This window comes from Ilyonectria robusta (genome assembly GCF_021365365.1).
Source record: "Ilyonectria robusta strain PMI_751 chromosome Unknown BGZ61scaffold_1, whole genome shotgun sequence".
NCBI lineage: Eukaryota > Fungi > Ascomycota > Sordariomycetes > Hypocreales > Nectriaceae > Ilyonectria > Ilyonectria robusta.
The window spans coordinates 2,112,199-2,140,062 of record NW_025764435.1 but is presented as its reverse complement, the minus strand read 5'-3'; the positions used below and the strand labels follow the sequence as shown (position 1 = coordinate 2,140,062).

The 27,864-nt window shown below is 55.6% G+C and overlaps 12 protein-coding genes across 12 annotated transcripts; 6 read left to right on the top strand and 6 right to left on the bottom strand.

The window, feature by feature from the left end:
* Positions 1-30: 30 nt before the first annotated feature.
* Positions 31-4,669, bottom strand: BGZ61DRAFT_15436 (autophagy-related protein 11-domain-containing protein). The gene is made up of 3 exons (XM_046237396.1): positions 4,423-4,669; positions 4,259-4,370; positions 31-4,211 (listed from the first exon to the last, which is right to left on the bottom strand). The coding sequence occupies exons 1-3, from the start codon at positions 4,488-4,490 to the stop codon at positions 198-200; spliced, it is 4,194 nt and encodes a 1,397-aa protein (XP_046112197.1). The 5' UTR covers positions 4,491-4,669; the 3' UTR covers positions 31-197.
* A 246-nt stretch (positions 4,670-4,915) lies between these two features.
* On the top strand, positions 4,916-5,724 carry BGZ61DRAFT_525542 (centromere protein H (CENP-H)-domain-containing protein; the record flags this gene model as incomplete). Its single annotated transcript, XM_046252786.1, has 3 exons — positions 4,916-5,075; positions 5,127-5,292; positions 5,349-5,724. 3 exons carry the CDS (start codon positions 4,916-4,918, stop codon positions 5,722-5,724), a joined length of 702 nt encoding a protein of 233 aa, XP_046112196.1.
* Positions 5,725-7,606: 1,882 nt separating this feature from the next.
* Positions 7,607-8,341, bottom strand: BGZ61DRAFT_15405 (uncharacterized protein). Its single transcript, XM_046237393.1, has one exon. It carries the CDS (start codon positions 8,266-8,268, stop codon positions 7,807-7,809), a length of 462 nt encoding a protein of 153 aa, XP_046112195.1. The 5' UTR covers positions 8,269-8,341; the 3' UTR covers positions 7,607-7,806.
* Positions 8,342-10,512: 2,171 nt separating this feature from the next.
* On the top strand, positions 10,513-11,400 carry BGZ61DRAFT_438256 (high mobility group box domain-containing protein). The gene has a single exon (XM_046244220.1). It carries the CDS (start codon positions 10,745-10,747, stop codon positions 10,961-10,963), a length of 219 nt encoding a protein of 72 aa, XP_046112194.1. The 5' UTR covers positions 10,513-10,744; the 3' UTR covers positions 10,964-11,400.
* A 306-nt stretch (positions 11,401-11,706) lies between these two features.
* On the top strand, positions 11,707-12,467 carry BGZ61DRAFT_15277 (uncharacterized protein). Its single transcript, XM_046237382.1, has one exon. It carries the CDS (start codon positions 11,744-11,746, stop codon positions 12,329-12,331), a length of 588 nt encoding a protein of 195 aa, XP_046112193.1. The 5' UTR covers positions 11,707-11,743; the 3' UTR covers positions 12,332-12,467.
* On the bottom strand, positions 12,053-13,214 carry BGZ61DRAFT_15195 (uncharacterized protein). The gene has a single exon (XM_046237378.1). The coding sequence runs from the start codon at positions 13,032-13,034 to the stop codon at positions 12,318-12,320; it is 717 nt and encodes a 238-aa protein (XP_046112192.1). The 5' UTR covers positions 13,035-13,214; the 3' UTR covers positions 12,053-12,317.
* A 180-nt stretch (positions 13,215-13,394) lies between these two features.
* On the top strand, positions 13,395-15,357 carry BGZ61DRAFT_525540 (uncharacterized protein; the record flags this gene model as incomplete). Its single annotated transcript, XM_046252785.1, has 10 exons — positions 13,395-13,843; positions 13,897-13,973; positions 14,023-14,093; positions 14,150-14,220; positions 14,277-14,351; positions 14,407-14,633; positions 14,709-14,820; positions 14,870-14,997; positions 15,050-15,211; positions 15,269-15,357. The coding sequence occupies 10 exons, from the start codon at positions 13,395-13,397 to the stop codon at positions 15,355-15,357; spliced, it is 1,461 nt and encodes a 486-aa protein (XP_046112191.1).
* Positions 15,358-15,799: 442 nt separating this feature from the next.
* BGZ61DRAFT_582564 (uncharacterized protein) lies at positions 15,800-18,307 on the bottom strand (the record flags this gene model as incomplete). The annotated part of the gene is made up of 5 exons (XM_046256289.1): positions 17,776-18,307; positions 17,491-17,588; positions 17,217-17,420; positions 16,145-17,158; positions 15,800-16,092 (listed from the first exon to the last, which is right to left on the bottom strand). The coding sequence occupies exons 1-5, from the start codon at positions 17,826-17,828 to the stop codon at positions 15,800-15,802; spliced, it is 1,662 nt and encodes a 553-aa protein (XP_046112190.1). The 5' UTR covers positions 17,829-18,307.
* A 109-nt stretch (positions 18,308-18,416) lies between these two features.
* BGZ61DRAFT_438250 (ribonuclease H-like domain-containing protein) lies at positions 18,417-19,404 on the bottom strand. Its single transcript, XM_046244219.1, has 2 exons — positions 19,237-19,404; positions 18,417-19,155 (listed from the first exon to the last, which is right to left on the bottom strand). The coding sequence occupies exons 1-2, from the start codon at positions 19,312-19,314 to the stop codon at positions 18,586-18,588; spliced, it is 648 nt and encodes a 215-aa protein (XP_046112189.1). The 5' UTR covers positions 19,315-19,404; the 3' UTR covers positions 18,417-18,585.
* A 662-nt stretch (positions 19,405-20,066) lies between these two features.
* On the top strand, positions 20,067-21,572 carry BGZ61DRAFT_488759 (uncharacterized protein; the record flags this gene model as incomplete). Its single annotated transcript, XM_046250144.1, has 1 exon — positions 20,067-21,572. The coding sequence occupies one exon, from the start codon at positions 20,067-20,069 to the stop codon at positions 21,570-21,572; it is 1,506 nt and encodes a 501-aa protein (XP_046112188.1).
* A 210-nt stretch (positions 21,573-21,782) lies between these two features.
* On the bottom strand, positions 21,783-23,783 carry BGZ61DRAFT_15093 (uncharacterized protein). Its single transcript, XM_046237370.1, has 3 exons — positions 23,341-23,783; positions 22,996-23,164; positions 21,783-22,942 (listed from the first exon to the last, which is right to left on the bottom strand). The coding sequence occupies exons 1-3, from the start codon at positions 23,615-23,617 to the stop codon at positions 21,994-21,996; spliced, it is 1,395 nt and encodes a 464-aa protein (XP_046112187.1). The 5' UTR covers positions 23,618-23,783; the 3' UTR covers positions 21,783-21,993.
* A 3,517-nt stretch (positions 23,784-27,300) lies between these two features.
* On the top strand, positions 27,301-27,852 carry BGZ61DRAFT_525535 (uncharacterized protein; the record flags this gene model as incomplete). Its single annotated transcript, XM_046252784.1, has 1 exon — positions 27,301-27,852. The coding sequence occupies one exon, from the start codon at positions 27,301-27,303 to the stop codon at positions 27,850-27,852; it is 552 nt and encodes a 183-aa protein (XP_046112186.1).
* Between the last annotated feature and the right edge of the window lie 12 nt (positions 27,853-27,864).

Here is a 27,864-nt window from a genome sequence, read left to right as displayed (position 1 = left end):
AACCATACTCAAGAGCTCCCCATCTCCCACCCCAGTCCAGTAGATAACACGCCAAATCGCCAATCTTCTATTCCAGCTATTTCCTCACGCCACCCTCGTAATTGTAGTCGACGCTCCACAACGAGTCCCACACAACTGACTTCTTCGAGTTTTCCCGTTGTACAAGTGTCCGAGGCTGCCAAGAGCCGATCAGCGACCTAGGGTCCAAGGAGGGAGTCGACTCTTCGTACCTCGTCCAGATTCGCACTGCCGCTCTTCGTCGATGTCTCGCCTGGCGGTGATTTGCCGAGGCCTTCTGGCTGCGCGGGCCTCGGTCTATCTTGTCCATCGGCTTGCGCCTTCGGAGTCACGCCGTTGGATGCTGCGAGACCTGCTTGCGTGGGGCTCGTGCCTGCTGGAGTGTCTGTCGGAACGGCCCGTAATGAGTTCGTTTCGCTGGCCAAAGCGCTGTTCTTTAACAGCGCTGTCCCGCCGCCAAGTTGGAATGGAAGAGACGCCTTCTTGGAGCCAGAGCTACTACGCCGACTCTCCAGACTCTTCGAAAGAGTCTTGTTGATTCCTTCGATGCTGGTGACGCTATCCCTATTCTTTCCCTTCCCAACGGCCGTATGGGTATGTATGTTTGCGGTTGCTTCGACGGTGTTAGCCGCTACAGTCGATTTGCCCATTCCAGGTGTTGAAGGAGCACCTGGTTTATCCTCAAAGGCATCGATAAGATACCATCGAAGCCCGTCAGAAAGCTGGAACGGATTGTCATTTTCCTCGTCATTCATCGAGTCCGTCTCGTTGCTCGGTTGGAGGCTCTTTGAGAGATCGACAACGCGTTCCTGGATGCGAGAGATTCGTGCAACGAGCCATTCTCGATGACGCAAGCGATGAGCGTCCTGCTCGCGGAGGAAGTAGTGTGGGAACCCAACATTGAAGGCTGCCCAGGCCCCGGCCTGCTGGTTACGAGTGGGCAAAAAGAGCGCCAAGTCACCTTCCTTAAAGTGCTTGAATGCAATCTTCTCGTGCGAGTCCTTCTGCAAGACGTGCGTCTTGTCCCTGTAGGCACGGCTTTCTCGTTGCCATTTTCGAGCCATGTGCTCCACTTCCTTGATTCTGCGGTAGATGGTATCGGAAAATAGATCCATATCGAAGTTGCCGAGCGTGTTCATGAAGGTCTCATAATTCTTAGCTTCAACCTTCATATCAGAATTGTTCAACCAGTACAAAAGCTCCAGATTTGGGCTATCACCCAGGACACGACTCAATGTTCCAGATCGACGAATGGATGCTGCGGGGTCGGATGCGTCGTTCAGGTTCACAATCGATCTTTCAGCACGTGGAATCTTGTTGATCGCCATCTCCCCGTCATTTCGAGAGACAGCGAACCCGACCCGCTCCAGAAGACGGCACATGCGATCGTTATGAGAGTACAGTCGATGTGTCAGATCTTTCGTTCTCTCGTCTCGAAGTTCATACTGGCTCGTCAGTTCGGTTATCTTGGCCTGGAGGGTGTCGGTCTTCTCCCGGAACAAATGAAGCTCCTCCTCCAGGCTGCCCACCTGGGATTGTCGAGATGCTACTTCTTCTGTAAGCGTCATCACCTTGGTCTCCTCTTCCCGGAGCCTTTTCTGCAAGACCTCAGAACCAGTCTCGCCGTCGGTAAGTTTTGCTCGAACCTCGCCGAGCTGCTCTCGGCCATCTGCTAACTCTCCCTCAAGAGCTGCGACCTTGGCCTTTTCCTCCAATAGGTTCTCCCGGAGGTGCATTGCCGACATTTCCTCCTCTGAAAGCTTGGATTTCGTCTCAGTGATTTCTGCCCGAAGCTCCTTCACGGAGTTGTTGGCCTGCTCCAAGTCTGTTTTGAACAAAGCCGCATCTCTTTCTGTATTTTGCAGCTGCGTAACAAGGGCCGAGGCGCGAGCAAGTAGGGAGTCCGCCATGTCCACCAAATCAACTGGTATCGATTGATCAGGCAAGATTTGCAAATGCAGGTTCTTCAAGGTCTGTAGTTGACTTTCTGTGGTTTCTTCCAAAGCGCTCAGTTTCCTTGCCGTGGTGCGAGACTCCTCTTGGGCGGCCTGAACCTGCTGCTCCAGAACCTCTTGCTGTTCTCGTTGAATCCGAGTCTCCTTTCTAAGAAACTCGACCTGACCTTGGGCTTTCAGAACCTCGTCCTGTCGGTTTTTGTTGATTTGATCAAGTTCGGACTCAAGAGCCTCAACCTTCTCGACATACGTGGCCTTCTCATGTTGCCTTGACTCGTCAAACTGCTCTAGGTCATCTTCTGTATCCTCTAGGCGAGCCTTGAGGATCTTAATCTCGTCTTCGAGGGCCTTTCTCTCCCCCACAAATTCACGTTCAAGAGCTTCCATGTTTCCAAGGAGATCCTTCTTCGTTGAGTTTACCTCGTCGATTTGGCCCTTCATGTCCTCGTGCCGGGTTGCTTGGGTGGTGATCTCTTGCTGGAGGTGGGTGGACCGCTGCTTTTCCTGTCGCAATTCATTTTCCAATTGAGTGATGCGTCGCAGCAAGTGATCCCCATTGTCAGAAGACCGCCGTCGGTCGTCGAACCGGCTCGACTTGATGGACGAGACCGAGTTCTGTCTTTCCCTCGGTTGAGGGCTTTGAGGTTGGAAAAGGTTCCCAGAACGGGTCGCTTGGCTCTGCCGATGGAGCAAGTCCTCCAAACGTCGAACTCTGCTTTCAGCCGTCCTGAGTTTGTTCTCAAGCTTCCCCTTGTCGCCTTGTAGCGATCGGAGCAGGTCGTCATCTCCTCGAATCATAAGCCCGCTCCTTCCAAGCGCTGCCTCGTGGATGCTCCCATTCTTGAACGCCTTGAGTCGCTTAGATTGCTGCTTTGTCGGGTTGTTGAGCTCCTGAACGAGCTTGAGGATGTCGTCAAGGATTTCTTGGTCAATGCCCTGGTCTTGCAGAGTCTGTGTAAACTCATCCAACTCTTCCTTCGTGACAGTTGGCCACGGAGTATCCTCCCCGAGCAGATTGACTTCCAAGCCAACCACGTTAGTGTCAAGCCCTGGTCCGTACATGCTGCCAATCATCTTCTGCCACTTCCTGCGACGCTTGGATTCTTCGTCCTGAAAGAGAGCCATCTCGTTTGCGAGAGTCGAAGAATCGGTCTTCACCTTGTCAACCCATTCCCGACGTCGAATAGCTTCAACAACAAATGAAGCATACATGTAAGGCAGTTGATGAATAAGACGGAGATAATCAAATGTGGTCATGTCATCTTCCGACTGGTTGAGAACATTGATCTGGCCCTTGACACTGCTGTGTAAGGACGTGATGTCCGTGATAGCGCGCATGAACTTGGCAGATTCGGAGGCGATAGAGTTGCGCGCGTTCGTCGCATAATGCAGCATCTCATCCATCTCCAGAGCTCGTTTATTCAATGTCGGCACCATGTGCTCGGTGTGAATCGAGGCGGTCTTCGAAGCCAGTGCCAGATCACGCTGAGTACCACTATATCCAAGAGCAGCGCGGTAGTCGGAGTCCATTTGCTTGACCACAGCCTCGATGTCCTCAATAAGCTGGCTTGAGTCGGCGCTGTGACCGAGAGCGGAACGGCTCATCAGCTTCTCAAAATCCCCAATCAGTCCTTCCAATCCTTGGTACATGCGAGTCGCCGTATTGTCGAGGTCGTTGGCCTTGTCACTAAATCTCCGGTGCGCGGTAGGTGCTAGCTTGCCTGCCTTCTTCGCCGTGTCAAACTCGATAAGATCCTCAAGAGTGGGCTTCGCTCTGGTGGATTCCCTGCGGGTCATGAAGTTGACCATGGAAGCCGAAATGGGTGTGTTCGTGGCTAAGTGAAGATAGTGCTCCCACTTCTTCACTAGATGATCATGCTCCGATAGGGCAGGCGTAACCCATTTCTTCAACTCGTTGTATTTAGGCTCGATCTGTTTGATGCTGATTTCGAGGTTCGTGACGGCTGCATCCAAGCATTTCACAATGACATCGATTTCATCGTACCGGGCCAGGGTTCCCGCATTCATGCGAGTGCAGTCTTCAAGAAGATGCATTGCCCAGTTTCGACGGTCCTTGTATAGCTGTTGCCATGATGAAATCGCCTGCACATCATCTATCGAGTTCGGCGCATTCGTCGCGGTGTATTTTTTGGGTAGCGGGGCGTCGTAGATAAGAGTCGAGGCACCTTTGGACGAGGCTGGCTGGCTGATTCGAATGTCGTAGACGAATATTTCTTTCTGCTGGATGTCAGCAAGGCCCCGAATCTGGTGGCGCGATAACAAACCTCAGCATGTAGGCTGGCGAATTTGACGCTGCGACCTTGAGGGGTCAAGGCGACGATGTGTTGGGGTGGGATGGAGGTGCTTCGAGAGACCCAGGTCTTCAGATCATCGAGACTGCGGATAGGATTAGTCGCCAGAGTCTTCCGTCCGCGGATGGCAAACCTACATGGAAAACTGCGCGGTATCGACCTCCAGCCGCTGGCCCGTATGGGCTATCAACACCTGAGTAGCCATCCCGAGACATCTCCCATGGAAGACTATGCGGCGCTGTGCGACCGGCTCGGAGGACAATGGGGAGGGTGCGATTAAATGAAGGGGGATGGCAGCCTGGCTGACAAGGCCTTGTGGTGATAGAAGACGGGTTGGGGAATCTACGTATTCGCGTCACGAGTGCCTTACCTCGATGGCTAGGCCGGCGGTGATGGGCCATGGGAGCGGGTGTTAGCGTGACTGGTGCCTTGTGACTGGTCGCGCTTGTTGATTGGCACATGACGCCACAGCTCCGCCACAAGTGCTCAGCCATACCGTCTCAACCACTTTCATCAATGATTGCAGTCGCGTCAAGAAGCTTCACAGACGCGGCGGCTCGTGAGGCTATCTAGGGCATCGGTACGAACCCGGTCTAGGCGAGGAGAAACATCGCCGAGAATTTCGCCACAATGGAAGAACCAATCGACCAGCCCATGACCAACGGTTTCGATGAAGAGACCCATTTACCCTTCTCAGAAGACGAGGAGAAAGTCCTTGCGCTCTATGACCAACTCCAAGAGCTCCGACTAGAGATTGCCATTATCAATGGCCAGCGATCGCATCAACCAGGTCCGATCATTCTCAACAGGATATTTACATCATAGGCTTACCTTTGCTCAGATGAGCCCTCGAGCATCACGCCAGATGATACACGAAAGGCCCAGACAGACCTCCTCGAGTCGCGGGCCAAATATGTCCTCAGAAACGACGTGATCGAGGCCGTCATGATGGCGAACCCCATTCTGAAGGCCGTCCACAACGGCACAGACGCATCATCAGTAGACCGGTACGCTTGACCACCCATGCACCTCACGCAAGTATCCAATTTGACAATTTACAAAGTGATCTGCTTCCCTACGTTGAGCGGAGAGACGACGCTACCATCTCAGTTGCGAAACAGGCCGCGGTGTCGGACAAGCAGTTAAACAAATTAACTACAGTCCAAAGCGAGACGTTGCGCATCTCTCGCCAGAACGTGGAGTTGACAGCAGAGCTCTTGAAGCTCGCAGAGGAGGTGAAGCAGAAGAAGCTGGGTCGGAACGACAACCCAAAAGCGAAGCAGGAACAAGAAGCCCTGGAGGCCAAGTTGAAGGAAAGCAAGCAAAGGTGGAGAGTTATGAAAGGTGTGGCCAGTGGTATAGTGGTTGGCAGCGGTGTCGACTGGGCACAGGATGATGGACTGCGACAGACTGTCCTCGACCCTGAGACGGAAGAATGATCGAAGAATGATTCATTTCACCATGTCCAAGTCCTGAGTGTTCTGCAACCCACAATGCGATTGATCAGCCTCATGCATCAGTCCTGCCGATGAGCCGATCTCCAGGATGCTCGTATGCCCTGCGTCCGGCACATGGGACACGGGAAATGGAATTTTCTGAGCCAAGGCAATGGAAGGTTCTCCCCGTGGTTTGCGACTAGCGATGCGCGGTTACGGCATCCTTGGCCTCCCCTGACGGCTTGGAGCTGCTCGTCATGCAACGAATGCATGTATCAGGTCGAATCGCGGATCATAATTTTGCTCCTCCACAAGTTTGCCAGTCCCAGCTTGCGATTGCATGCCGCCATCCACCACACGCACTCCCGATAGGGCTTAGCAAATGTAAGGAGCTATGACCATCGCGCCACGAATGCACGTGATATAGCTTGATAAAGTGCCCGCGACAGCAATGCAACAGAAGCTTGGAGCAAAAGTGAAGAGAGAATGGGTACGAGAGAGGCAGGGAGATAGCCCATGCGAACACGCAATACTCCAGGCTCGACTGAGGTGGGTGAGACGCTCATCTCGGAATTTCATCACCCGGATTTCGCCCTGGCCAGACGACGAGATCGGCATGCCGCAACGGGATTGAGCTGGCCTTAGGTTGGGCCGCCATCGACTCTGTGCCGAACCTTGCGTGTTTTTCCTCTCAGCAAAGGGCAACCAGGGGCGTTTACGACTCGGAGCCACAGGACAAAGCAAAAGCAGGTGGCAGGAAGGCAAGAAGAGGGAGTGGAGCGGGACAGTCGGTGTTTTGCGTGGGCGGGGGACGCAGAGCTACCCCTTCTGAGGCCGCGCGCGGCCAGGTACAGCACAGTATAAGCGTCGAAGACCACTACATGACCACCCAATTTTTGGTGTGTCGCGTACCCGCTGGAAGTCTCTGCTGGTACCTCTCTGCTGGGCCACTTACGGGCTTGCCTCTGGCCTTGTTTTGGACCGGCGCGAGCAAATGGCGCGCACAACCCAGACACGCCCGCGCCCAGCCCATCAATTTGCTTGCCTGCACCTTGGAGGCCCAGGAGCCTACGAGGCCACCCGACCATTGCTCACGGTCCAGTGCCCATGCCCCATGGCCCATGGCGCACGACTTTCGGTACCCGCTGCGCCCGCACCTGGCGTATGCGCTGCGAGGTATCCCGCGTCGTGTTCGCCTTTGCTTCTGCCTCTCACACACCACCACCACCACCACCACCACCACCTTGGTTCCTTTTTCCTCGGCGACGGGTTGCCACAGTAAGGGGCATAATAAGATAATTGCCTTGCATGGCACGGAGAAACACATCCCATGTCTGGCTGATGAAACCCAAATCATGTCGTCCCATTCGCCCCCTCCGGTTGTTATGAAAGGGGTTTGCGAGAGTCCTGAATAAACTGCGGTGATACGTGTGTCCAGCACCATAGAGAGACAATACCAGCCGGCCAGATGCGGAAGCTGGGATCGCACTGCACATTCACACTAGTCCACTGCTAGAGGGAGGTACAGTACTCTAGTGCAGCAGAGAGAGTGACATTGACAATGGACGTTACGGATGACACCCGAACGAGGCTGGGCAAGTAGAGAATGGGATGGGGGCGTGGACAAGACAAGTGACTGAAAACAGGGCAGGCCGGAGGAAAGGCAAAGGAAGCTTGCAGGGAGCCAGAGTAGGAGTGATCGTGAGGCTGTGGCCGCGGCAGTGGCAGTAACTGGCCGGACCCCGTCTTGTTTCTCCTCCTATTCCAGACAAAGGCTGCGGGAACTCGGGGGTGGAGGTGGAGGGGGAGGTATGGGACTTGGAGAGGGAGGTACTCGGGCCCATGTACTGGTACATGAAAATTTCGTATGACGGTACATCCTCGTCATGCATAATTAAAGTACCCCGCCAGCCCATCACTCCGCTCCAGTTATCAGGCTCCAGGGCACTTGGTCAAGACGCCCGGTCCCAATGGCAGTGGTCTAGAACGAGAGCCGCAGTGAGGAACCCCGGCGTTGATCGTGCGCAAATTGCCAGCTAGGCTCAGTTGCTCACGAGGGGAGAGGCTGGACGTAGACGCGAAACGTCACAGGAGAGAAGAGGAGATAGGAAGTAAGGGCCTGTCGACCAGGGAATGTCGGCAGGTCGTGCCCACCGTGTCCATAGCGTCTCCTCCTCCTCCGTGCTTTTTGTGCGAGTGACTCGGATGTCTCGCGGTAGTGCCAGAGCGAACGGTAGCTTCGGGGGGCAGAGGGGGGGTGAGTGAAGGTATGCAATGTGGAAAGGTAGGTAAAACACCACCCGAGATTGTCTTGCCTAGGGACACAACCCAGGATGGAGGGAGAGACAACTCAGGCAGTGTACGAAAGTGGTTCTGGAGGTTTGCTGCACGTCTGATGGGAAAGTGAAAGAGAGAAATAGAAGTCACAAAGCCAAGTCGTGCGGTGGCAGTTGGTTGCCCGGTTGCCTGTGGACGAGGCCGGATCGCGAGTTCGGATACTTTCCCAGTATCAGCATGCTCCGAGGATGGGGTGCTACCATGATGCATCCGTGATGGTGATGTGAGGTTGGATCCGCAGTGGCCAGCGCTAAACTTTGAATCACCAACAAAACGAAAAAAGGCATTAATCCGGGGCCGCCGTCATTCAGCCAGCCTTGGATGATGGATGGTATCACCCTACCAAGCACCACTTCTTGTTCCGACGTCCGCCCTACTAGGGGAGGAGGGAGGAGGGAGGGAGAGACTGGGGTGGGCGGGCTGCTTGCAGTGCGCATCGGCGTTTCGAGTCGCAGCGACGCAACAGGATGGGTGAGCCAGAGTGTCTACATAGTAATGCGCCGGGCTCAACATGGAGCCAGAATCAGCGGCGGAGGACATGGGCCCGCGAGACACGCGCTCAAGCCTGCCCAGTGAGTGGCGGACGGTACTGAGATACATGTGCAAGCCCAGGAAGCTGACCGGAGTGGGCTTCGACTCCAACACCGACTGGAGCTCCTAGTCCGGACTATGTAGGTGTGGCACAATAGGACGAGGCGCCCAGGCGGCCGGGGAGGAGGGGAGGGATGAGGGTGTCGGTATTGGGAGGGAGCGCGGCCGTGAGCCCCGAGGGATTGATTGAAGGATAGCGGCCTCAGGGAGGTGGATGGAGTGAGTGGAGGAGAGGTGGTCTGGTGGACTGGTGGACTGGTGGACTGGCTGGTGCTGGTGGAGGGAAGCGAGTAGAAGGCGCAAGGAGGGGGAAGGGTAAGGAGGGCGACGAGGACCACGGGGGTACCGGCTGGCGTACGGTATCACCCAGGCAGCGCCAGCGCGAGAGGGTGATGCGAGGGCGAGTGTGTGAGAGTGAGTTGAATGGACGCAGGGCAGATGGGGCCTGAGGGTCACCAAGAAGCCGGAGAGCCACCAGATGAGGGGGCCAAATTGGGAGAAGGGGTCTGAGGTCGAGAAGAAGGGACTTGCGAGCTGCCCGCCGAATGGCACGAATGGCACGCATGGCTCGAATGGCACGGCAATCACTCCAATCACTCCAAGTACACTGTGCGGATTGCGCATCAAGTCTCGCGGTACAATCCCCTTGTACTCTACCTCGGCGCGGCGGGCTGCGTGCGGCATGTACCTGTACAGTACCACACAATAATAGCAGCAGAGCCACCAAGGACCACCAAGGACCACCCACTGCGCGCTGGTGACTGGCCCACTGGGCGGCCACTGGCACCAGCTGCTGGGGGAGCTTGGAGCTGGGTGCCTGGGCGCGGCGCTGCGGTCTGACCTTTCCTCGATGAGACGGGTGACGGGACTCTCAGGGACCTGGCACCTGGGGGACCTGGGGACTTGCGGCCGTGACAATGGGCGACAAGTACTTCGTACTCTACTCTTGGTACGGAGTACTAGCACCACGGCTCGCGCGCACCCATTTTTCGCGAGGGAAGGGGGTCTCGCCTAATAAGCAAGCACCGGCTGCCAGTGCCCAGCATAACAGTGTGGTAGCTGGGCAGGCCGCGTTCCTCCACACACAATCACTCCCCCGGAGTAAAAAGGCTGCCTTGGCCCTCCCCCCATACACTTTCTCTCCCTTCTCTCTCATACAAATCTCCCACCCAAATCCTCCCATACAACCGCCCTCACCTACACCTACACGCACGACAAGCCTTCGTGGTGAGTACCATCCTCTGCGCTGCGCACCACCACGCAACACCCCTTCACCAGCTTCCTTCTGCTGCATCACTGTTGCTGGCGCACACTTGGTCGCGCGCTCCCTCTGCTCTCGTTTTTGCCATTGTTGCAAACCTGCATTGCCTTGGGAGTTGCGCGCATCCAAGTGCACTTTGCACCTTCTACCTCGTCGCATCTTCATCACTCTGCCTTCGTGCGCGTCACGACTCGACCACCAAGCTAACAGGCCATCGCGCAGCATCACTCATCATCACCACAACCTTCTCCCACTCCAAAAACTTCCCCCCAGGTAAGCTCACCCTCTGTCTCGAGCTTTTTCTGTTGTTCAAATGGCGATTGCCACGCGTTGGCGAGCGCAATCGCGTTTGCGCCTCGCACATCACCTCATCGCCCGAGCTCCAGGCCCACCAAGAGCTACCCCTCCAAACCATCTGGCGCGATGAACCGCACGACGCATCGTCACTACGCACAGGCGCCTTACCCCAACACTTGTTGCCAACCGTTGTCTCCTTCCACACACATGACACTCGAGCAACTTTTCTGAGCTGCGCTAACATTTTTTCCACAGAAATCCTACAAGATGCCTAAGGCTGCTGCTGGCAAGCGTGGTGGCAAGGAGACCAAGAAGCGCGCCAAGAAGGGTGAGTTCTGACACTGATTCCTAGTATGGTTGGTGTTGCCTAGGTGCTCCCTCTGGGCGATCGATTTTAGCTGTCTTGATCGATTCGCATCTCCCAGAGCCAGAGTCACCCATGCAGCACTACCATACTATTCAACCCTAACCATCCAAAGCTTCAATCACTAACTAAGACCAGACCCCAACGCCCCCAAGCGTGGCCTCTCTGCCTACATGTTCTTCGCCAACGAGCAGCGCGAGAACGTCCGTGAGGAGAACCCTGGTATCTCCTTCGGTCAGGTCGGCAAGCTCCTTGGTGAGCGATGGAAGGCCCTGAACGAGAAGCAGCGCACTCCCTATGAGACCAAGGCTGCCACCGACAAGAAGCGTTACGAGGATGAGAAGCAAGCCTACAACGTAAGAGATGACCGTTCTTTGTCATTGGTCAACTGAAGCTAACCCATCCCCACAGGCTGAGCAGGAGGAGGAGGAGTCCTCTTAGATGGGCATCCACACATGCCAAGATGAGCTATCAGCAATATGGTGAACACCGTCCTTAGACGCGTCAGTAACTTCTGCTGGATGCCCTCAGGCTTGGGGCCGTCTCTTTCCTTATAATCTGGTCTGGGCGGTGTTGTATTATGGCACGGTATGGGATGAGTGCTTTTGCTTTTCAGTTACCGGAAATTCAACGGGATATGGTCTTGCGACGTGTTATTATGATCTAGAAGGCGGCCGGTCGAGCTGCAGGCTCCGTCTCGCACCGCTTGTTCTCGTGAGCCTCTGATCATGAACCACATGGGACGTCACGAGACGATGAAACGAGATACTTGTACAAGTACTGGAGCTCCAACCTCGAACTCGATATTAAAAAAAAACTGCACCAAACTCATGCATCCCAAATTCGCCGATGAGCTGAGTAAACCAAAGTGATGAGATCTCTTAGCGCTGTGTTGACGGCCCAGAAAGCTAGTCCAGCACTCACCGAGAGGTGACCGATGCGAAGCTTATCGCGCTTCACGTGGTAGAGATAAGATAACACCGATAAGATATGATGGGCGCAGAAATTTTGCATCTGAATGCTTGTACCGTGAGAATTTCCAAAGTATAACAGGCTAATATATTCTGCTGCTTGATAATAAGATGACTTTTAAAGAATTAGGAATAAATAATCTTTGTAAAATCACTTAGTGTATAAAATATAAAATACTATCTTCTAATTTTGAATATTTTATGCTAATCCTTGCCTTAACATATCGGATGCAAACTTTGTGCATCCTATTAGAGGCAGGAGACCAAGTGCCACGCCTGCCACACGAAATGTCAGCGGGGCTGACTTCACGGCCTGAGGATGTAAGCCGACCGGCGGGTCAGCAGAATACAGCAATCACCGATGGAAGGAGTGGCCAGGTTGAAACCCCTCGCGGTCGGATTGGCGAAAATGTTTTGCACTTCACTCTTTCATATGCTGCAATCCCCCCTCCCCGCACCAAGTGGTGCACATCCATCCCGTCGGCAAACGGCCGCGCTGGCGAGTTTAGGTCGTCGCACGCAGCTGTGGCTCCGTGCAGGTCAGCAGCATCCCACCAGCCAGACAAGAGACGAGAGCGAAACGAGTGCTGCTCATGTCCTCTTATACGAAGTGCCTCTTCACCCCCATCTAGCGTCATTTGGGTACCGTCGCACCAAGAAATGCAGTGGGCGAGTGGCCTCATTCTGGCTCTTCGGGGCCCCGCCGAGCCCCGCCACCGGCGAAGTGACGTCCAAGACGGGCTTCAGCAACTCAGAGGCATCCACCTGGCGCCTGTTAACGTGCGATGAAGGGAATGAAGGGATGAAGGGACGAAAGGAGACCTGCACCCCAGCACAGACGCGGTTCCTTGGGCTCCTCCTCACTGTCGCGATCTCCTTGTGACAGCTTTGCTCCACATCTCCCGGATGCACCTCCAGAATCGCTGCAGCGCAACACGTCGCACCGACGCCGTGAGTGGCCGGCTGCTTTGGAGATGGTCGTCGCCAGTCGCTGCAAGTGCCCACCCACCCCGATCTGGCCCAGTCGACGTCCCCCGGGCTGCTTGTGCATTGAATTGGCGTCATGTCGAGGGACGCTTGCTTTCGTGGCAGCGCCTGAGCAGTTCGCCCAACTGCGCGCGCAATTGCACATCCCATTCACCCACCACAACAATACATTGGGCTCTGATGTGCTTGTGGTGAGTTGCAGCGAGTCGCCATCCCCCCGAGCTCGGGATTTGCGGAATGTGATCATCAGGTGGTCCTCAACCCTGTGTGGTCTTAGCTCAGTTGAGGACAGGACGATACCTCCGGCAGCAGCCAACATTACGTGCAGCATCTCTGATGGGCTCATTCTGGGAGCGCGATAAGAACCGTGCACCGAACACGTCAGGTGAAGCCATGGGTATGGGTACACTGGTGGGATTGCGAGCCATTCAGTGGTGTTGACCATCTTAGCCTGGATCGGATCACACGTTGTTGAGGCCGGCACCTGGGCCACCCCCCTTCTCATTAATTACTAGGTTGCCTTTCTTAACCCCTTCACTTGCTTCCCTAATTCAACTTCAAATACACTTCGTCTGGGATTTCCATCGACATCTATTCTTGACTGCCTTGAATGCCTTGACCCTTCGGCCTCGACCCCGCGGCCGCCCTACCCCAACTACTTACCACCTCTACCACTTCACCGCACCCACCAAACGAGACCGATCCCACGCAGCCACCAACCGGCGCCGCCTCGGCCTGGAGACCCCAGAGGATAGTCTCGACGATACAACACCGGCGCCAAATATCCATCAGTTGTCCCTGGTGCCGGCATCATACGATGACCTCTTGAGCCAACTTCATCTTGGACCCCGACCCTCGTTCCACCATGGAGTTGGTTCCTGGAGTAGTACCTGGAGGCGAGATCGAATATCATCTGCTTCAAGGCTGTTGTTTGGAAGCAAACAGAGCTGACGTGGTGGCGTTCCACCTCGACGGACTCCGCAGCGCCTTACCTGGACCCCCTCATCCGCATCTGACGGTGACTATTGAGGAGATCCGAATCTCGAGCCAACTCCTCCGCGAACTTGCTGATCACTCACAAGTGCATTTCTCCCGTGTTCCTGTTGTACTCGATTATCTTGAAATCATCCTTCCGTGTCTGTCTCGATCCCTGCGGGATATTACCGGGCACTATGAAGACAGGACCTTGACAAAGGAGAACCGATGGAGGAAGATGTACCACTCAATGACTGATGAGGCAGGGGGTCTGTCGCTTCCTCAACGATTTCTTCTCTACAACCATTTCCTAACTCTGTTGCGAGAACTGTTGACCAGGTTTGGAATTCCACTTGACACGAGCCGGGGAAATATTGCTAATGAGCGGCCAGGTCACCTAATTTTGACCTTAATTCCCTCGAGAGCACTCGACTTCAAGTAATGCAGTTACGGGAAGCGAGACGAATACGTGAGTTTTGCTGCCATCGGACCACCACAGCGGAGCTGATTAGAGACAGCACCACCCCCAATCCGAATTGGTCCAGGGATTCGCCCTGACGCCCTCCTGGATGACATGGACATGACGTCGGTGAGTTGGGATTTGAGGTCAATATTTATTAGCCTTGACTTAACATGTCACTGCAGACTATCCACTGGGCCGAGAAAATATTCTCGTTGCCCCTACCGTCCCGAACTGCTCTCAAGCACCAGCGTTCGTAAGTTGTTGCCCCAACCCCGGTCGCTTCTCGACCAAGTTGACCAGGCGATGTAGCTCAAAATCGTTTGGCCCGCATGTGCCCTGGGGACACATCAGAATGCCTAGCGATGCAAGGGTTCTCTTCATGCGGTATGGGAATCGTTCCACTCCTTTTTTCATAGGGCCAGGATACTGACCGTGTTAGTCCTTTCAATGATCGCCAGATATCTCTCAGTGTCTACATTAGCACACGAGAGAGGTGCCCGTACTTCCTCCTTCGAATGTATCATCTGGGTTCCCCATGGTTCTCTCTGCGGGGTGCTCATGAGCTTTGCATTGATCGGGACCAAAGCAGTCTCCAGTTCTGGCGATGGAGTCCTGCTGAAGGTTGTGCAAAGCTCTGGGCCAGCCTAAGTTTCATGACTTGGGAAGGTATGCACACCCTATTCACGTCTAGCCCTGGTCCATATTCGCTCCTGGCTAGTTTCAGAGACTGATTTGTCCTAGAAATGGTCCTCCTTTATTGCTGCTTCCTATCGTTCAAGGCTCGAAATAGCCTGACGGTCCAGATTGCCCCTCAAGAGCTGTCCTTACGTGGCGAACGAAAACTCTTCCAGGCGTAAGGTCCTTCCTAAAATCGTTCCGTTGCTCCTATCTAACGACAGTAGACGCATTCTCGACGATGGTTTCCGACACTCCCTGATTGTCTATGAGGATATAACGACCAAAGGCCTCCGCCTCCACGCCGCTGTGTGGGATGGTGCTTTGCGGCAGTGTCCCGTCTGGACCGCTTTCAGTTCGTCATGGCCCTACGTTGACTCTCCACGCCAGCTGGCTAATTTATTTAGTCACCCACCAGTCCGCTTCTTCAACATGGATGAAGCGAGTGTCCAAGTACAAAGTCCGGTTGGCCGATATCCAGCTCTACGTCTTCTGTCCGGATTACCAGCAGCAGAATCAACGACGTGGAACTGCGGGAGCGTTTGAAATCTGCTTTGTGAGTGAAGAGGGTCAGTTGTCTTTATCCATTCAGTTACCCATCGCAGGTCATCTCACAAAGACAATAGCATCGAAGCGCTTCAGGGAGCTCTTTTCCCCACCCGTAACCGAGTCGACCATAACGATCGAGACGACCGAGAAGATTGAAAAAAGCTGAGAAGCTATGGTTACCCAACCATCCGTAGTGCAGTTCCATTTCCCTTTGTATTTTTGTCTTTGCAGCGTTTTGATTTCGATTCACCTAGGCGGCGGCCCCGAAGGACGCCTGCTTGACGATTTGATGAATTACGAGTGACGAATTCCTTTTGTCAATCAAGCTTAGCGGGAGACAGATTGTATGATATCTGGCATGGGCAAGACGTTTCTTGCTCAGCTGTAGGACGTGGCTCATTTTCTGAGTTTGGAATGATTTCCTCGAGCCGTGACATAAGCTTGGCTATTATTTGCTCTGCCCCCTTTCACACCTTCAGTTCATTCTGATTACGAGAACGCTCAATCTTGTCATTTCTGTACTATGCGATAACAAACTCAGAATCTCAGTATTATGTTATTTTTCTCCGCCTCTTTCCGTCCACGACTGATATACCAGTCATGCCTGCTTAGGTCTTGACATCAGGCTCGTCACGGTTGACATGCTCCTTGAACTTCAGAAGTCCCGTAGCGAACTGGACCTCGGTCTTCAGGAAATCCTGGGCATCGAGGTCGTAAGTGGCGGGGTCGCTCGTGTGCTGCTCAATGTACAGGCGGATGGTGGCACCGGATGAGCCGGTACCCGAGAGACGAACAACGATGCGGCTGCCAGAAGAGAAGCCAGCGTACAGGCCCTGGTTGGACGAGACGGAACCATCCAGGTCGGTGTAGGAGAAGTTGCCAGCCTTGGTAACGGTGCGACCTGTGCTTGCTATTAGCTCGGGACTTGGTTCATTACTCAATCGTTCACTTACCGTCAATGGTGCTGCCGATAAAGTTGGGATCGGCAACCAGCTTCTTCAACTCGCCGACGACCTTGTTGGCGCCTTCGGAGTCGACGTTCTCGTAGTCGTAGCGGGTGAAGAAGGTTCGTCCGTACTGGGTCCAGAAGTCTTTCTGGATCTGCTTAATGGAGGGAGTAACCTCGGGGTTCTGGACGCCAATTCCGGCAATGATGTTCAGCCACGCAACAACAGCCCACAGACCATCCTTCTCACGGATGTGGTCACTACCAGTGCCAAAGCTCTCCTCTCCGCAGATGGACAGCTTCTGGGAATCAAAGAGTGCACAGAAGAACTTCCAGCCAGTAGGGACCTCGTAGCAGTTCAGGCCCTGGGCCTTGGCAACGAGGTCAACAGCACCACTGGTGGGCATAGAGCGGGCAAGGCCGTTGACGCCGTTCTTCTTGAAGTAGGGGATAAGTTGAGCGTGGTGAGCGATGATGGCAAGCGAATCGCCGGGGGAGACGAAGGCATTAGCACCATAGATCATGTTGCGGTCACCATCACCGTCGGAGGCAGCGCCGAAGGGAATGTTGGCCTTGTCAACGGCCTCGACAAGAGACTTGGCATAGGTGAGGTTGGGGTCGGGGTGGCCGCCGTTGAAGTCGGGGCTGGGCACGCAGTTCTGAATAGCGCCAGTGAGGCCGAGCTCAGTCTCGAAGATGGCCTTTCCGTAGGGGCCAGTGACACCGTGGAGAGCATCAAACAAGACCTTGAAGTCGGGGTGGGAGGAGAAGAACTTCTTGATGAGATCGAAGTCGAAGATGTCCTTGAGCATGTCGACATAGTCGGTGGTACTGTCGATGACCTCAACCTCAAGGGAGCCGTAGGTCTTAGTGCCGAGGGTAGAGATATCAACATCGGGGATGTCGGCAATCTTGTACGAGGTCAAGGTCTTGGAAGCCTCGTAGATCTTATCGGTAACGGACTCGGGGGCGGGGCCACCGTTGGCGAGGTTGTACTTGATGCCGAAGTCGTTCTTGGGGCCTGTTGAATAGGATATTAGAGGCGGTCACAACAAGAGGTTCTAGGGCAATTGACTTACCACCGGCATTGTGGCTGGCGGTCAGGAGAATGCCACCGGTAGCCTTGCGGAGGCGGATGACATGGCTGGCGGCGGGGGTGGAGAGAATACCATCCTGGCCGATGAGAAGCTTCTTGACACCGTAGGCAGCACCAATCTTGGCAATGAGCTGGATGACCTCGGGGTTCCAGAAGCGACCATCACCACCAATAACAAGGAAGGAATCTAGTTGGGACCAAATGTCAGAGATTGCTTCGAGTCGGTTGGGGGCAAGCCAGGTGATTTTTCCTCTTACCCTTGACTCCCTCGGGGATGGACAGGAGGATGCTGGTGACGAATGCCTCGCTGTAGTGGGGCTGTTGGAAGACGACGACCTTCTTTCGAAGTCCGGAGCTATAGGGAGAGGCAATGTCAGCGGAAGCGCAGGAATGATGGTGGTGATGGTTGGGAACAGAGTCGCAACGCAGGTTGGGGAAGAGCTCTAGCTAGGTAGCTGAGCGGGGTGGGGAGTGAGAAGAGGGAGGGGCGTGGGCAATGGTGGGGTGGTGAAGTCGTGAGAATGGGATCAGACTACACGTACGTTCCGGGCTTCTGGTCCTGAAAAGGCTGGAATTCGACGGTTTGGACGCTCATTCTGGCTTGCTGGATGAAGATTGGGAGATGGAGAGGAAGAGGAGGAGGGAGAGATGGCGGAGAGGAGGAGAGGGAGGGAAGGGAGGGAAGAGAGGGAAGGGAGAGAAAAGGCGAACCTGCGGTGGGAAGATGGCGAGTCGAGGCGAGGTGGAGTGGAGAGGGAGGTGCAGGCGCAGGCGCAGTGGAGGTGAGCGAATGCAATGGTTGGTTGGCTTCGAATGGTCGAGACTGAGCGCAGAGCCAGCAGCGAAGAGCTTGGGGAAGCTGTTCCAGTTGTTTGGTGGGGTTGGGTTGATGATATCACTTGAGCTAATGGAGGGGTCGCTACAGTGTTTGTCGTCATTCGGCACTGTAGGTGTGTGTGTTGGCACTGCTTTGAAGGACAGTGCGAGGGTTGTGGGGCTGAAGGAGTTCGTTGTAAAGGACCCCAGAACCGCCTTGGACGATTCCAGCTTCCAGCTTCTCCGTGTTGATAAGAGGGATGTCAATTGATTTTGTATGATATATGGGTGTCTGTTTATGTGGGTTTTAACTCTTAACCCGTACCCAGATGAACAATTGACATTCATCCACTGTGCAACTTCAAGCTAACCTGAGAAAAAGTGAGACACCGCTAGCGAATTGTTGAGTTCTGCCTCTCAGCCGTCCTACCACAACTCATATTCATACGAGTTGGTATCAGAGCCAGCTCTGAAGAAGAACCGGTCAATTGCATACCAGTAGTTTCTTTTTTATTAACTATTCTTTTATCTAATCGCTACGTTTTTTTTTGTTGTTTCTTATTCTTCCCCGCCGGCGCCACGTCAAACGTCGGCCGGAAGATGGCCTCTCGATAGTACCTCGCCTCCTCAATGCTCTCCAGGATGTCGTCCCTCGCCTTGTGGCTCCCCTTCTTGCTGGGCACCTTGTTGATGATGCGCTTGGCGCACCACCGCAGGGCCGCCTCCTTGATTGCGCTGACGTCCAGGAGGCGGTGGTGCAGGTGCTTCGTCACGCGGGTGTACGGCTCCCGCCGGAGGAACCCCCGGTCGGCGTGGATGCTGTTGCCGGCCAGCAGCCCGCGCTTCCGCTCCGGGATGAAGCGCGTGATGTATTCGTAGAGGGCATCGGCCGCCTGCTCGGGCGTCGTGGTCGAGGCCAGCACCGCGGCGGTGAGGCCCGAGTTGGCGTGGGTCTTGATGCACCACTCGTCCATCTGGTCGAGCCGCGACTGCGGGAAGTGGATGATGGCGTGGAAGCCCTCTTCGTCGATGACCTCGAGGTTGCCGGTGGTGATGATGCAGTAGATCTCGATTATCTCCTCCGTGTCCGGGTTGAGGCCCGTCATCTAAGTGCACGCACGTGAGTGAGTGAGGCCATCATGACACACCGCTGCCGGAAGCCATACATCGAAAGCAGCTCAACGTACCTCACAGTCTATCCACACGAGGGGACCATCGCTAGCGCTCTGAGGCTGTGCGACCTGGTCCTCTGGGATTGAAGGCATGGTTTCTATGCAGGTGGCTTGGCTTCCTTCAGCTCAATGCGTGTACGTGCAGCGTATGGATGGGCGAATGTATGCAACGTGAAAGACTTGGTCACACAAGAATTGAGGCCCGCCAACAATGGGCCGCAACCACTCCTCGTAATGGAGGGGCAGCGGGGAGATCTTGCCCACTAATAGAGGCCCTGTCCGTTGGAAGATCGCCCGTGGACATTAGCACCCGCTTTAACTGGACGTGTGCCCGGTGGCGCCCCCTCCAGACTGCCGTACAGCACCTTACGCGCTGGAACGTTGCGTATTCTAAATCGCGGCCTCCCCATTGGCAGCCGGCACTTCAACACCACGTTCACCAGCATCCAGCACCCCTATCATTAAATCGCCGGCATATACACGGCCAAGCACAGGCAGTTGAAGAAGCCATCGCAGGGTTCTTCGGATCCGCTTCCCTGTATCCGCTCGTTTATCTTTGCATGACCCATTAAAGCCTTCCCTGCACCCAGCGCTCGTTGCCTGATCATTACCTCCGTCGCAGCCCGTCGAGAGAGGCAACTGATGTTGCTGCCCCAGCCACCTTTCTCATTCATCATCTCCAGTGAGGCTCTGGGCATTCTTCAAATCGTTTTCAATCACTACATCGACAAAAATCTACAGCCATGCCTTCGACACAGAATCCATTGGACAAGCTCGCTCCTGATGCCGAGCCAGGCCCCACGGCCTCGTTCAATCTCAATCTCAAGCCGCCGCCCAAGCCTGAGATGTCAGAGCATCCTCCGCGCTTCATCATCATCGGAGCCGGCTCCAGAGGCAACCATTACGCAAACGCCATCGACACCGTCTCCAATGGAGTCATCGCCGCCGTCGCCGAGCCGCTGAAGTTCAAGCGCGAGACCCTCGGCCGGAAGCACATCTGGGGGGACAGCAGCCCCGGCGAAGGCCAGTCCTTCACTGATTGGCGCGACTTCCTTGAGTACGAGCAGGACCGTCGGCGACGGGCGGCTGCAAGCGAGGAGGGCGTCCCTGAGGGCGTCGACGGAGCATTTGTCTGCGTCCTAGACGAGATGCACCGCGAGGTCGTGGTCGGCCTCGGGCCGCTTGGGTTGCACATCATGTGCGAGAAGCCGCTTGCGTGCTCCCTTGAGGAATGTCTCGATATGTACAAGGCGTTGCGGGCCTCGGAGTCGTCCAAGGTCTTCTCCATTGGCCACGTGCTACGGTACAGCCCTCACAACATAATGCTGCGGAAGCTGCTGCTTGAGGACCGTATCATTGGCGATATCACCAGTGTTGTCCACACCGAGCCCATTGGTTGGTGGCACTACACGCATTCGTACGTCAGGGGCAACTGGCGAAACGAGAGGACGACGGCGCCGTCTCTTCTCACCAAGAGCTGTCATGACATCGACCTCCTACTTTGGCTGCTCTGCTCCCCAGAAAAGCCCGGCCAAGGGAAGCCGCATCTCCCAGAAACAATCTCCTCTTCGGGCAGCCTACAATTCTTTAAGAAGAGCCGCAAGCCTGTCGCCGCCGGTACTGCGACCAACTGCATGAAGTGCTCCCTGGGTGATAAAGGCTGCAAGTTCTCTGCGAAGAACATCTACCTCAACCCCAAGTTACAGGGGCTCCAGGGTGATACGGTGTGGCCCATCAACGTCGTTGTCCACGACATTGAAGACTATCCTACCCAAACAGCTCGGGAGGTCGTCCTGTCCAAGGCACTGGAAGATGACTACGACGACTCGATGCCCAAGTCAGAAGTCGAGGCGCGGAATTGGTTTGGTCGCTGTGTCTTCGAGGCCGACAACAACGTCTGCGATGAGCAATTCGTCACCATCACCTGGCCCGAGTCGACCAGGCCGGCCAAGATGGCCACCTTCCACATGGTAGCGCAGACGAAGAAGATCTGCCAACGGTTCTCCAACATCTACGGCGAGCACGGCGAGATCTACGCCGACTCGCGCACCATTGTGGTCGAGGACTTCAACACGGGCGAGACCAAGAAGTTCTACCCGCGCGTGGAGGACCTGGGCCACGGCGGCGGCGATTTGGGCCTGACGCAGCAGTTTGTGCTGGCCTGCGACCGCGTTAAGAACCACGGCTGGGAAGCGCCCCGCGCGCAGAACGAGTTCATCGGGTGCACGCTGGAGGAGGTGCTCCGGAGCCATGCCTTGGTCTTTGCGGCCGAGGAAGCCAGGCTGGGTCGCAAAGTGCTGAACTGGGAAGAGTGGTGGGAGAATTCTGTCGGCAAGAAGTTGGCCGTCTGATAGATGGAGACGAAGAGGGAGAGATCGGTATCTGGAACGCATAGCGAGCGTGGTTATGTTGCGATTGTAGTTGGACTTGTCGAGCCAGCTCCGGCCTCAAGGATAACGATGATATGCATTGAATATGTCATAGATCTAGGGCATTATGTTTGATTATCATGAGTAAACTAAAATGAACGCAGGATACTAATGCGCTAGCAACGAGGTATAGTACAAATCCAGGCAAATAGGGACCATATGAACCAATAAATCCCCCGCGGTGATGGCCTCTGCCTCTGCTAAAGCGCCTCTCTTCTCCGTTCGAACCAACGCCAATGTCTTTCGATCCCTGCCACTTCTCTCTGGCTACCTCTTCCTGTCTAGCTCTTGAGAGGGAAAGCAGGTCCAGCTGATACCCCGCCCACGGCGCAGAGCTCTTCCTCTAACCAAGCTCGGCGCGGTTGCTCTCTTGGCCAATGGGGTTGATGGCGGGCAGCTCCATGGCATTCTGGGGAGAGTGCTGCTGCTGCTGCTGGTACGGGGGCTGCTGTTGCTGTTGATGCTGCTGGCCACCCATCACGGCCTCGCCCTCCTTGGGCCCGGGGCTGGGAGTCAGGTTCGGGGGCGGTGAACCGGTCGAGGGGGGCTGATATCCGGGGATGGCACCGTACTGGTTGTATTGACCCTGCTGCTGGAAGCCCTGCTGCTGATCGAAGCCCTGCTGTGGGGGGTACTGGCCCTGCTGCGCGTAGGCGTTGTAACCGGGCTGGGGCGAGTAGGCTGGCTGGCCAGAGTAGGCGCTCATGTGCGGGTCGTAGGGTTGGGGGGTGGCCTGCTGCGGCGGGTAGCCCTGGAAGCCGGGCGGCACGCCGGAGGTGTAGGCGGTGGTGGCCGGCGACGTGGGCGCGAAGCTCTGCGGGCTCTGCGGCGTCTGTGACATGGGCTGCTGGGGCTGGACGGGCGGTGGCGCGAAGTTCTGGCCGTTGGCTGGCGGAGCTGCCGCGGCCTTGGCCTTCTTCTTGCGGAGGAGGAACCAGATGGCGAAACCGACGATGGCGATGAGGGCCACGCCGCCGACCACTCCGCCAACAATGGGGCCGATTGGGGTGCTGCTACCGCCGCCGCCGCCGCCGGTGTCGGAGGTGGCCGCGGAGGTCTCGGCGGTCGTCGAGGCGGTACCGCTAGAGCTGCCAGAGTCGGAGGCGCTCGCCGAGTCGGAGGCGGAGGCGGAGTCCGTGTGCGTTGCGGCCCACGCCGGGTCGTAGTCGAACAGGGTCGAGGTGCCACTGGTGGGAGAGCAGTCCAGCAGGGTGAAAGTGCTGTCGGGGTTGCTGCCCGAGCCGGTGGTGGAGACGACGTAGGTGAAGCAAGCTCCGGCCGCGGAACTGGCACTAGAAATGGTGTAAGTGGGCGGTTTTCGAGGGAAGCTGGCGGGAATACTTACCAGCAGAGTGTGTGGAAGTCGTCAGGCAGATCGCATGCGCCAGAAGCCGAGGCAGCGTAGTCGATGCACGTCGTCTTCACGACATTACAGGACGAGCTAGGGTTGCAGCAGCCGATAAAGTCGTCGGAGTATGTGCAAGTAGCGCCGGCGGTGATGCATGTGAAGGAGTCTAGATGGGAGGCATTGTCAGCATGTTATTCTTGCAGTGTCGATGTCCATTGGATTTGGTCCGCTTCTAACGTATATATCAATGTCTAATCGGGTTTCCCCAACTCGGACAATGACACTAGGAAGACGCACACAACCAAATCCAAAAAAAAGACACACAAGACTGTAAATACTCACTTCCGTTGGCAATGTAACCGCAAGTGTCAGTTCCAAGAGTGTAACCCTCCATGCGCTCCATCAAGGCCATTCGGCCGTACAACTCGGGCGCCTCGGTGGGCCGGGGCGAGAAGCCCAAGGCGAGCTGGTCCTGCTCACCGACAGCCGGAAGGCCTGTCTCGACGGGGGGCGTCCATGACTCCTCGGCAGCCGACTTGAGGAACGGGTTCTTGAGCCAGGAGGCGGCGGCGGGCGAGCTGAGAGCTCCCCAGGCCAGCAGAGCGGCGGGGCGACGCATGGCGATTCCGACGTGGTTTTCGTCTATTTAGTGTTTCCCGTATATTGTTTCCGGTAGGGGTTTTTGGTCGGTTGGTTGGTTTGTGATTCGAGGTCCGGGTTGGTCGAGCAATTCCTCCTCCACCCGCGATGGAGGGTCCAACGGGGGATAGACTGGTGTGATATATCGCGTGCGACAGCGACAGCGACAGCGACAACGTCCAACGAGGGAAAAGAGAGAAAAAAGGGCCAGCGATGCAGGACGGGTGGGGGAACTAACGGGGTTTTGTTGTTCTCGCGCCGTCACAGGTGTGTCTCTCTCTCTCTCCAATCTCTCCAGCACAACCACCATCAATCAAACCAGCAGCCCGCCGGGGGGGGGGCTTATACAAAGAAAGCGAGCGAGCTCCGCGACGACGGGCTGATTACAGGGGGGGTGATGGTTAGTCCAGACCGGGGCGACCTGCAGCTGGAGGCTTACAGGGGACGCAAACCACTGAAATGCGCTGGGCCATGGCAAGGGATGGCGGCGGAAAGGGCTAGGCCGGGCTGGAATAGCGAGCGAGGCCTGCTGTGTGGCGCCAGCAGCGGCGTGCAATTCGCAGAGGCGCAGCGTTAGCGCGACGAGCTGAACGCCAGGTCCCATATATTCCAAGGCCGCGGCTTGGCTGCTAATAACGTGCACAAGCTGGGCGAGAATGGTGAATTGTGAATGGCGAATGGTGAATGGTGCCAAAAACAACTCACGAGGGTGTCGTTGTTTCGTCTCGCTGTGGAAAGCCATTGACGAATTCGGGTCGAGCTGGATCCTCTCGCTGGCCGGAGTTGGACTCTTCCGACGACAACCATCTGATGTAAGCTAGCGGGCCAGTCCGTCCATCCCTCCGCATCGTCAAGTCCGTCCTCCGCCGGCATCGTCCCAGCGTCTAATAATGGGGATTTGGCTGCCGTAATAATTAATCAAGTGCTGACTCTCACGTTTGCCGGCTGTGGAACTATGCCATAATATCTTACCCTGACCGCTACTAGATATTGAAATGATATTATATTTAGACGTATTCCTTCTTGATGCCACAGGCCACTACCCTTCCCATGTGAGCAAGAACCCAGACGTTTTGACTTGGCATAATTGATGCTTGCTTCTCCTCCTAGGCTGACCCGGCATCTGCCCTGCGCCGTCGAACCTCTGGACAGCCCCGGCAGACTATTGGTGGCGAAGGCGCACGAGGCTGCGTTCTAGATCCGACTGCATAAGTCCCGCTCACACAAATCATTGACACAAATCGGTCACAGGCGGCTCGGATCTCCACTCCAGTGTCTCTCCTCTTTCCGTCACTTCCGTCACTTCTCCCTTTGGGCGTTTCTTTGTCTCAGTGGGGGGAACACTTGGGATAGGAGGTGGAGGGGACCAAGACGAGGCGGAGAGGACCAAAACGAAGCGGAGGATGGAGACTTTGTTGCCCCAGGTACTAATCCATCTCTAGTGGACCCTCTCGCCGTCGACTATTGACTCTTAAAACGAACCTTGTTGTGCTTAATCGCCGGCACACCAGAGCGTCTTCGGCCTGCTTGGTCTTGGTCTACCTGGTCTAATAATTGCCTAAAGACGATGCAAGAGTCGGGCGCGGGCTGGCAATTGGTTTAATCAGGCGATGGAATGCGCCGCTCAACCCTGGCTGGCTGGTATAATTCTCCCCGTCTCTTCACTGCGTCGCTCTAGGTTCCCCCACCACGGACCGTGCCAGAGCACCCCTTGTTCCCTGCTTCGCGCTCCATACTCAATAGAGAGCGTACGCGTGTGTGTGTTGCAGCACGGATACGGACCGCGGAAACAGACTGCGGAATATACGTCTCGACGCTGCTGCAAGAAGCCGCTGCGCCGCCCAAAACTCCGGCCGTTTCCTGGAGCACCGAGGCCCACTCCTCGTCTATCTGTCTGAGTTTGGGTGTTTCCCGACACCGATTGTTCGACATAGTACGTAGCAGTACGTCTCTCGAATGCCGGTACTGGAGCTGAGAGCCGCCTGACGAGGCAGCGTCGCATCGCATTCCAAGCTGCAGCTGGTGCGAATCTTGCGTCGCATGGTTTGTGTAGCGCTGTAAGCACTTATTTTGAGTCTTTGTTTGCCTGGTCGTGAGGCTCAACAAGCGCAGCCACCCAGAATCCACGTCCAAGTGTTAGTCGGCCGGTCATCTGCCCATTTGGCTACCTGCTGTTGTAATTAATGGCCCGTCGCTGTGCTAGTGAATGTGAGTGAACGAATAAATGTGAGTGGGAGGCAAAGAGCTTTCCTCCGCCTACCGCATCTGCTGGCTGAATCCGAGGCGAGCTACTACGTAGTAGAGCGTACCTAGCTACGCCCCTGGACTTCCATGTCAACCACTAAAAGCTGATGCCTGGGAAGCAGCTGCCAGGGGGTGTTCGCTAGTTAATTCACTGTGCTGCTGGCGGTCAAGTGGCGCCTATCTCATGAACCCATGTCCAAGCCAGGCCCAAGCCGAATGCCCGAGAGTCCCCACATCTAGGCTCTGGACAATCGTTGCATTGAGTCGAAATGGATTTTTTTCCCCGCTGCCAATCTCAGAGCCGGCAGTCTTGTGGTGGGGACGGCCAGGTGGCGGAGCGGGGAACAGATTGACATGCGGACGGCGGCCTTTTTTACCTGTCATTGCTACCCTATATTTCCACGTCGTCTTAATTCTCGACTCTTGGATAGAGAGAGCAAGATTGATGAAGGTGTTGATGAATTGATGTGACTGATGGGTTTTTCGGTATGGTATTTTGGTCCCTGTAGGCCCGCATGAATCGTGTGCTGGCTTTTGCATCATAATTGCAGGTGTTGATTGTCTTGGTGGGCAGCCGATATTCCGTGGACTTCAGAGGAAAAGAACGATTGATAAGCCCCTCCATTGACACCCAAAAAATATACACAAACAACACGATGAGAGTATATGACGTCAGTATCCACGGAAGTGCCCACGGAAGTGCCCAACTGACAAAGAATCTCGGTGCGAGGAACCCCATCGTAGCCCAGAATCTGGACAACTCGGGTCTTGCCCCTGTCTCTTGATTTCAGCCTTGCTCCATTCCTCCCACTACAGCTCGGTAAGGCCCCCCGAGTTTGCCTTGCGGGTGGGGCCATCACACCCATAGAGTACGAAGACAGTTGATTGGCAGATGAAACTAGGAACCCAAATCCGGGAGAAAGGCACATGTGCTTACCAAATATCGGACGACGGTCAACTTCCAAAACTCCACGGAACTCGGTGATGCGTAATTGCCGAGACGACTTCTGTAGAGGATCTTCCTCACGATGTGACCTTTGGATCCCTCAACGCCTCCAACGCCCAATCGTAGGGGGCCCTACGACGGGGAACTAGGACCCGTGACACGTGTTGGCATCTCCGTGGACGTAGTCTTCCTCAGCCGAACTCAACGGTTCTCCTGGAAATGGGATCGTCACTAATGCTGGATAGGGCAAACCTTCATCTCAAGATTACCACCTTTTTCTATATAAAGGATCGAGGAAACCCGAAAGTCTTGGGAATTCCCGAACAAGCATCATTATCACCCAACAAAACACCAAACAAGCATCCTCGAGGCCGGATATACTTGCCTCTTGTCAATCACTCTACCCCTTACACTAAAACACTACGTCTTTTCAATAACACTCAAGACCCCTTCAACCCACAATCTCCATCACCATGTCTTCCGAAGCCCAGGCCCTCCCTCCCGTCAAGCGGTACATCACCACCCACGACGCCAACGGCAAGGCAGTCTGGGACACGTCTATCCCCGTCGAAGTCCAGGGCCATCGCAGCGGCGGCGTCGCCATGCACACGTCGTATGTCAACCAGCAGGAAACCCCCGACCACAACGGCGACGGGGATCTGCGCTCCTACCGAGAGAACCTCGTCGAGACGGACATTGCGCCGGTTTCGGGCTCTGCCCTCCGCGTTGTCGACATCTGGCCCGGCCACCCTGGCATCATGCACCGAACTGCCAGCGTCGACTATGGAATTGTCATCGAGGGCGAGGTTCAATGCATCCTCGACGACGGTGCTTCGCGGACTTTCCGCCGGGGCGACATCATCGTCCAGCGAGGCACCAACCACGCCTGGAAGAACACGGGCAAGGAGGTGGCGCGTATCTGCTTCACCCTCTTGCCCGCCCCTCCCATCAAGATCCAGGGCAAGGAGCTCGAGGTCCATCACCTGTCGGACTTTGCGAGACTCGCAGAGGAGTCGAGCGTGTAGGCTTGGAAATGG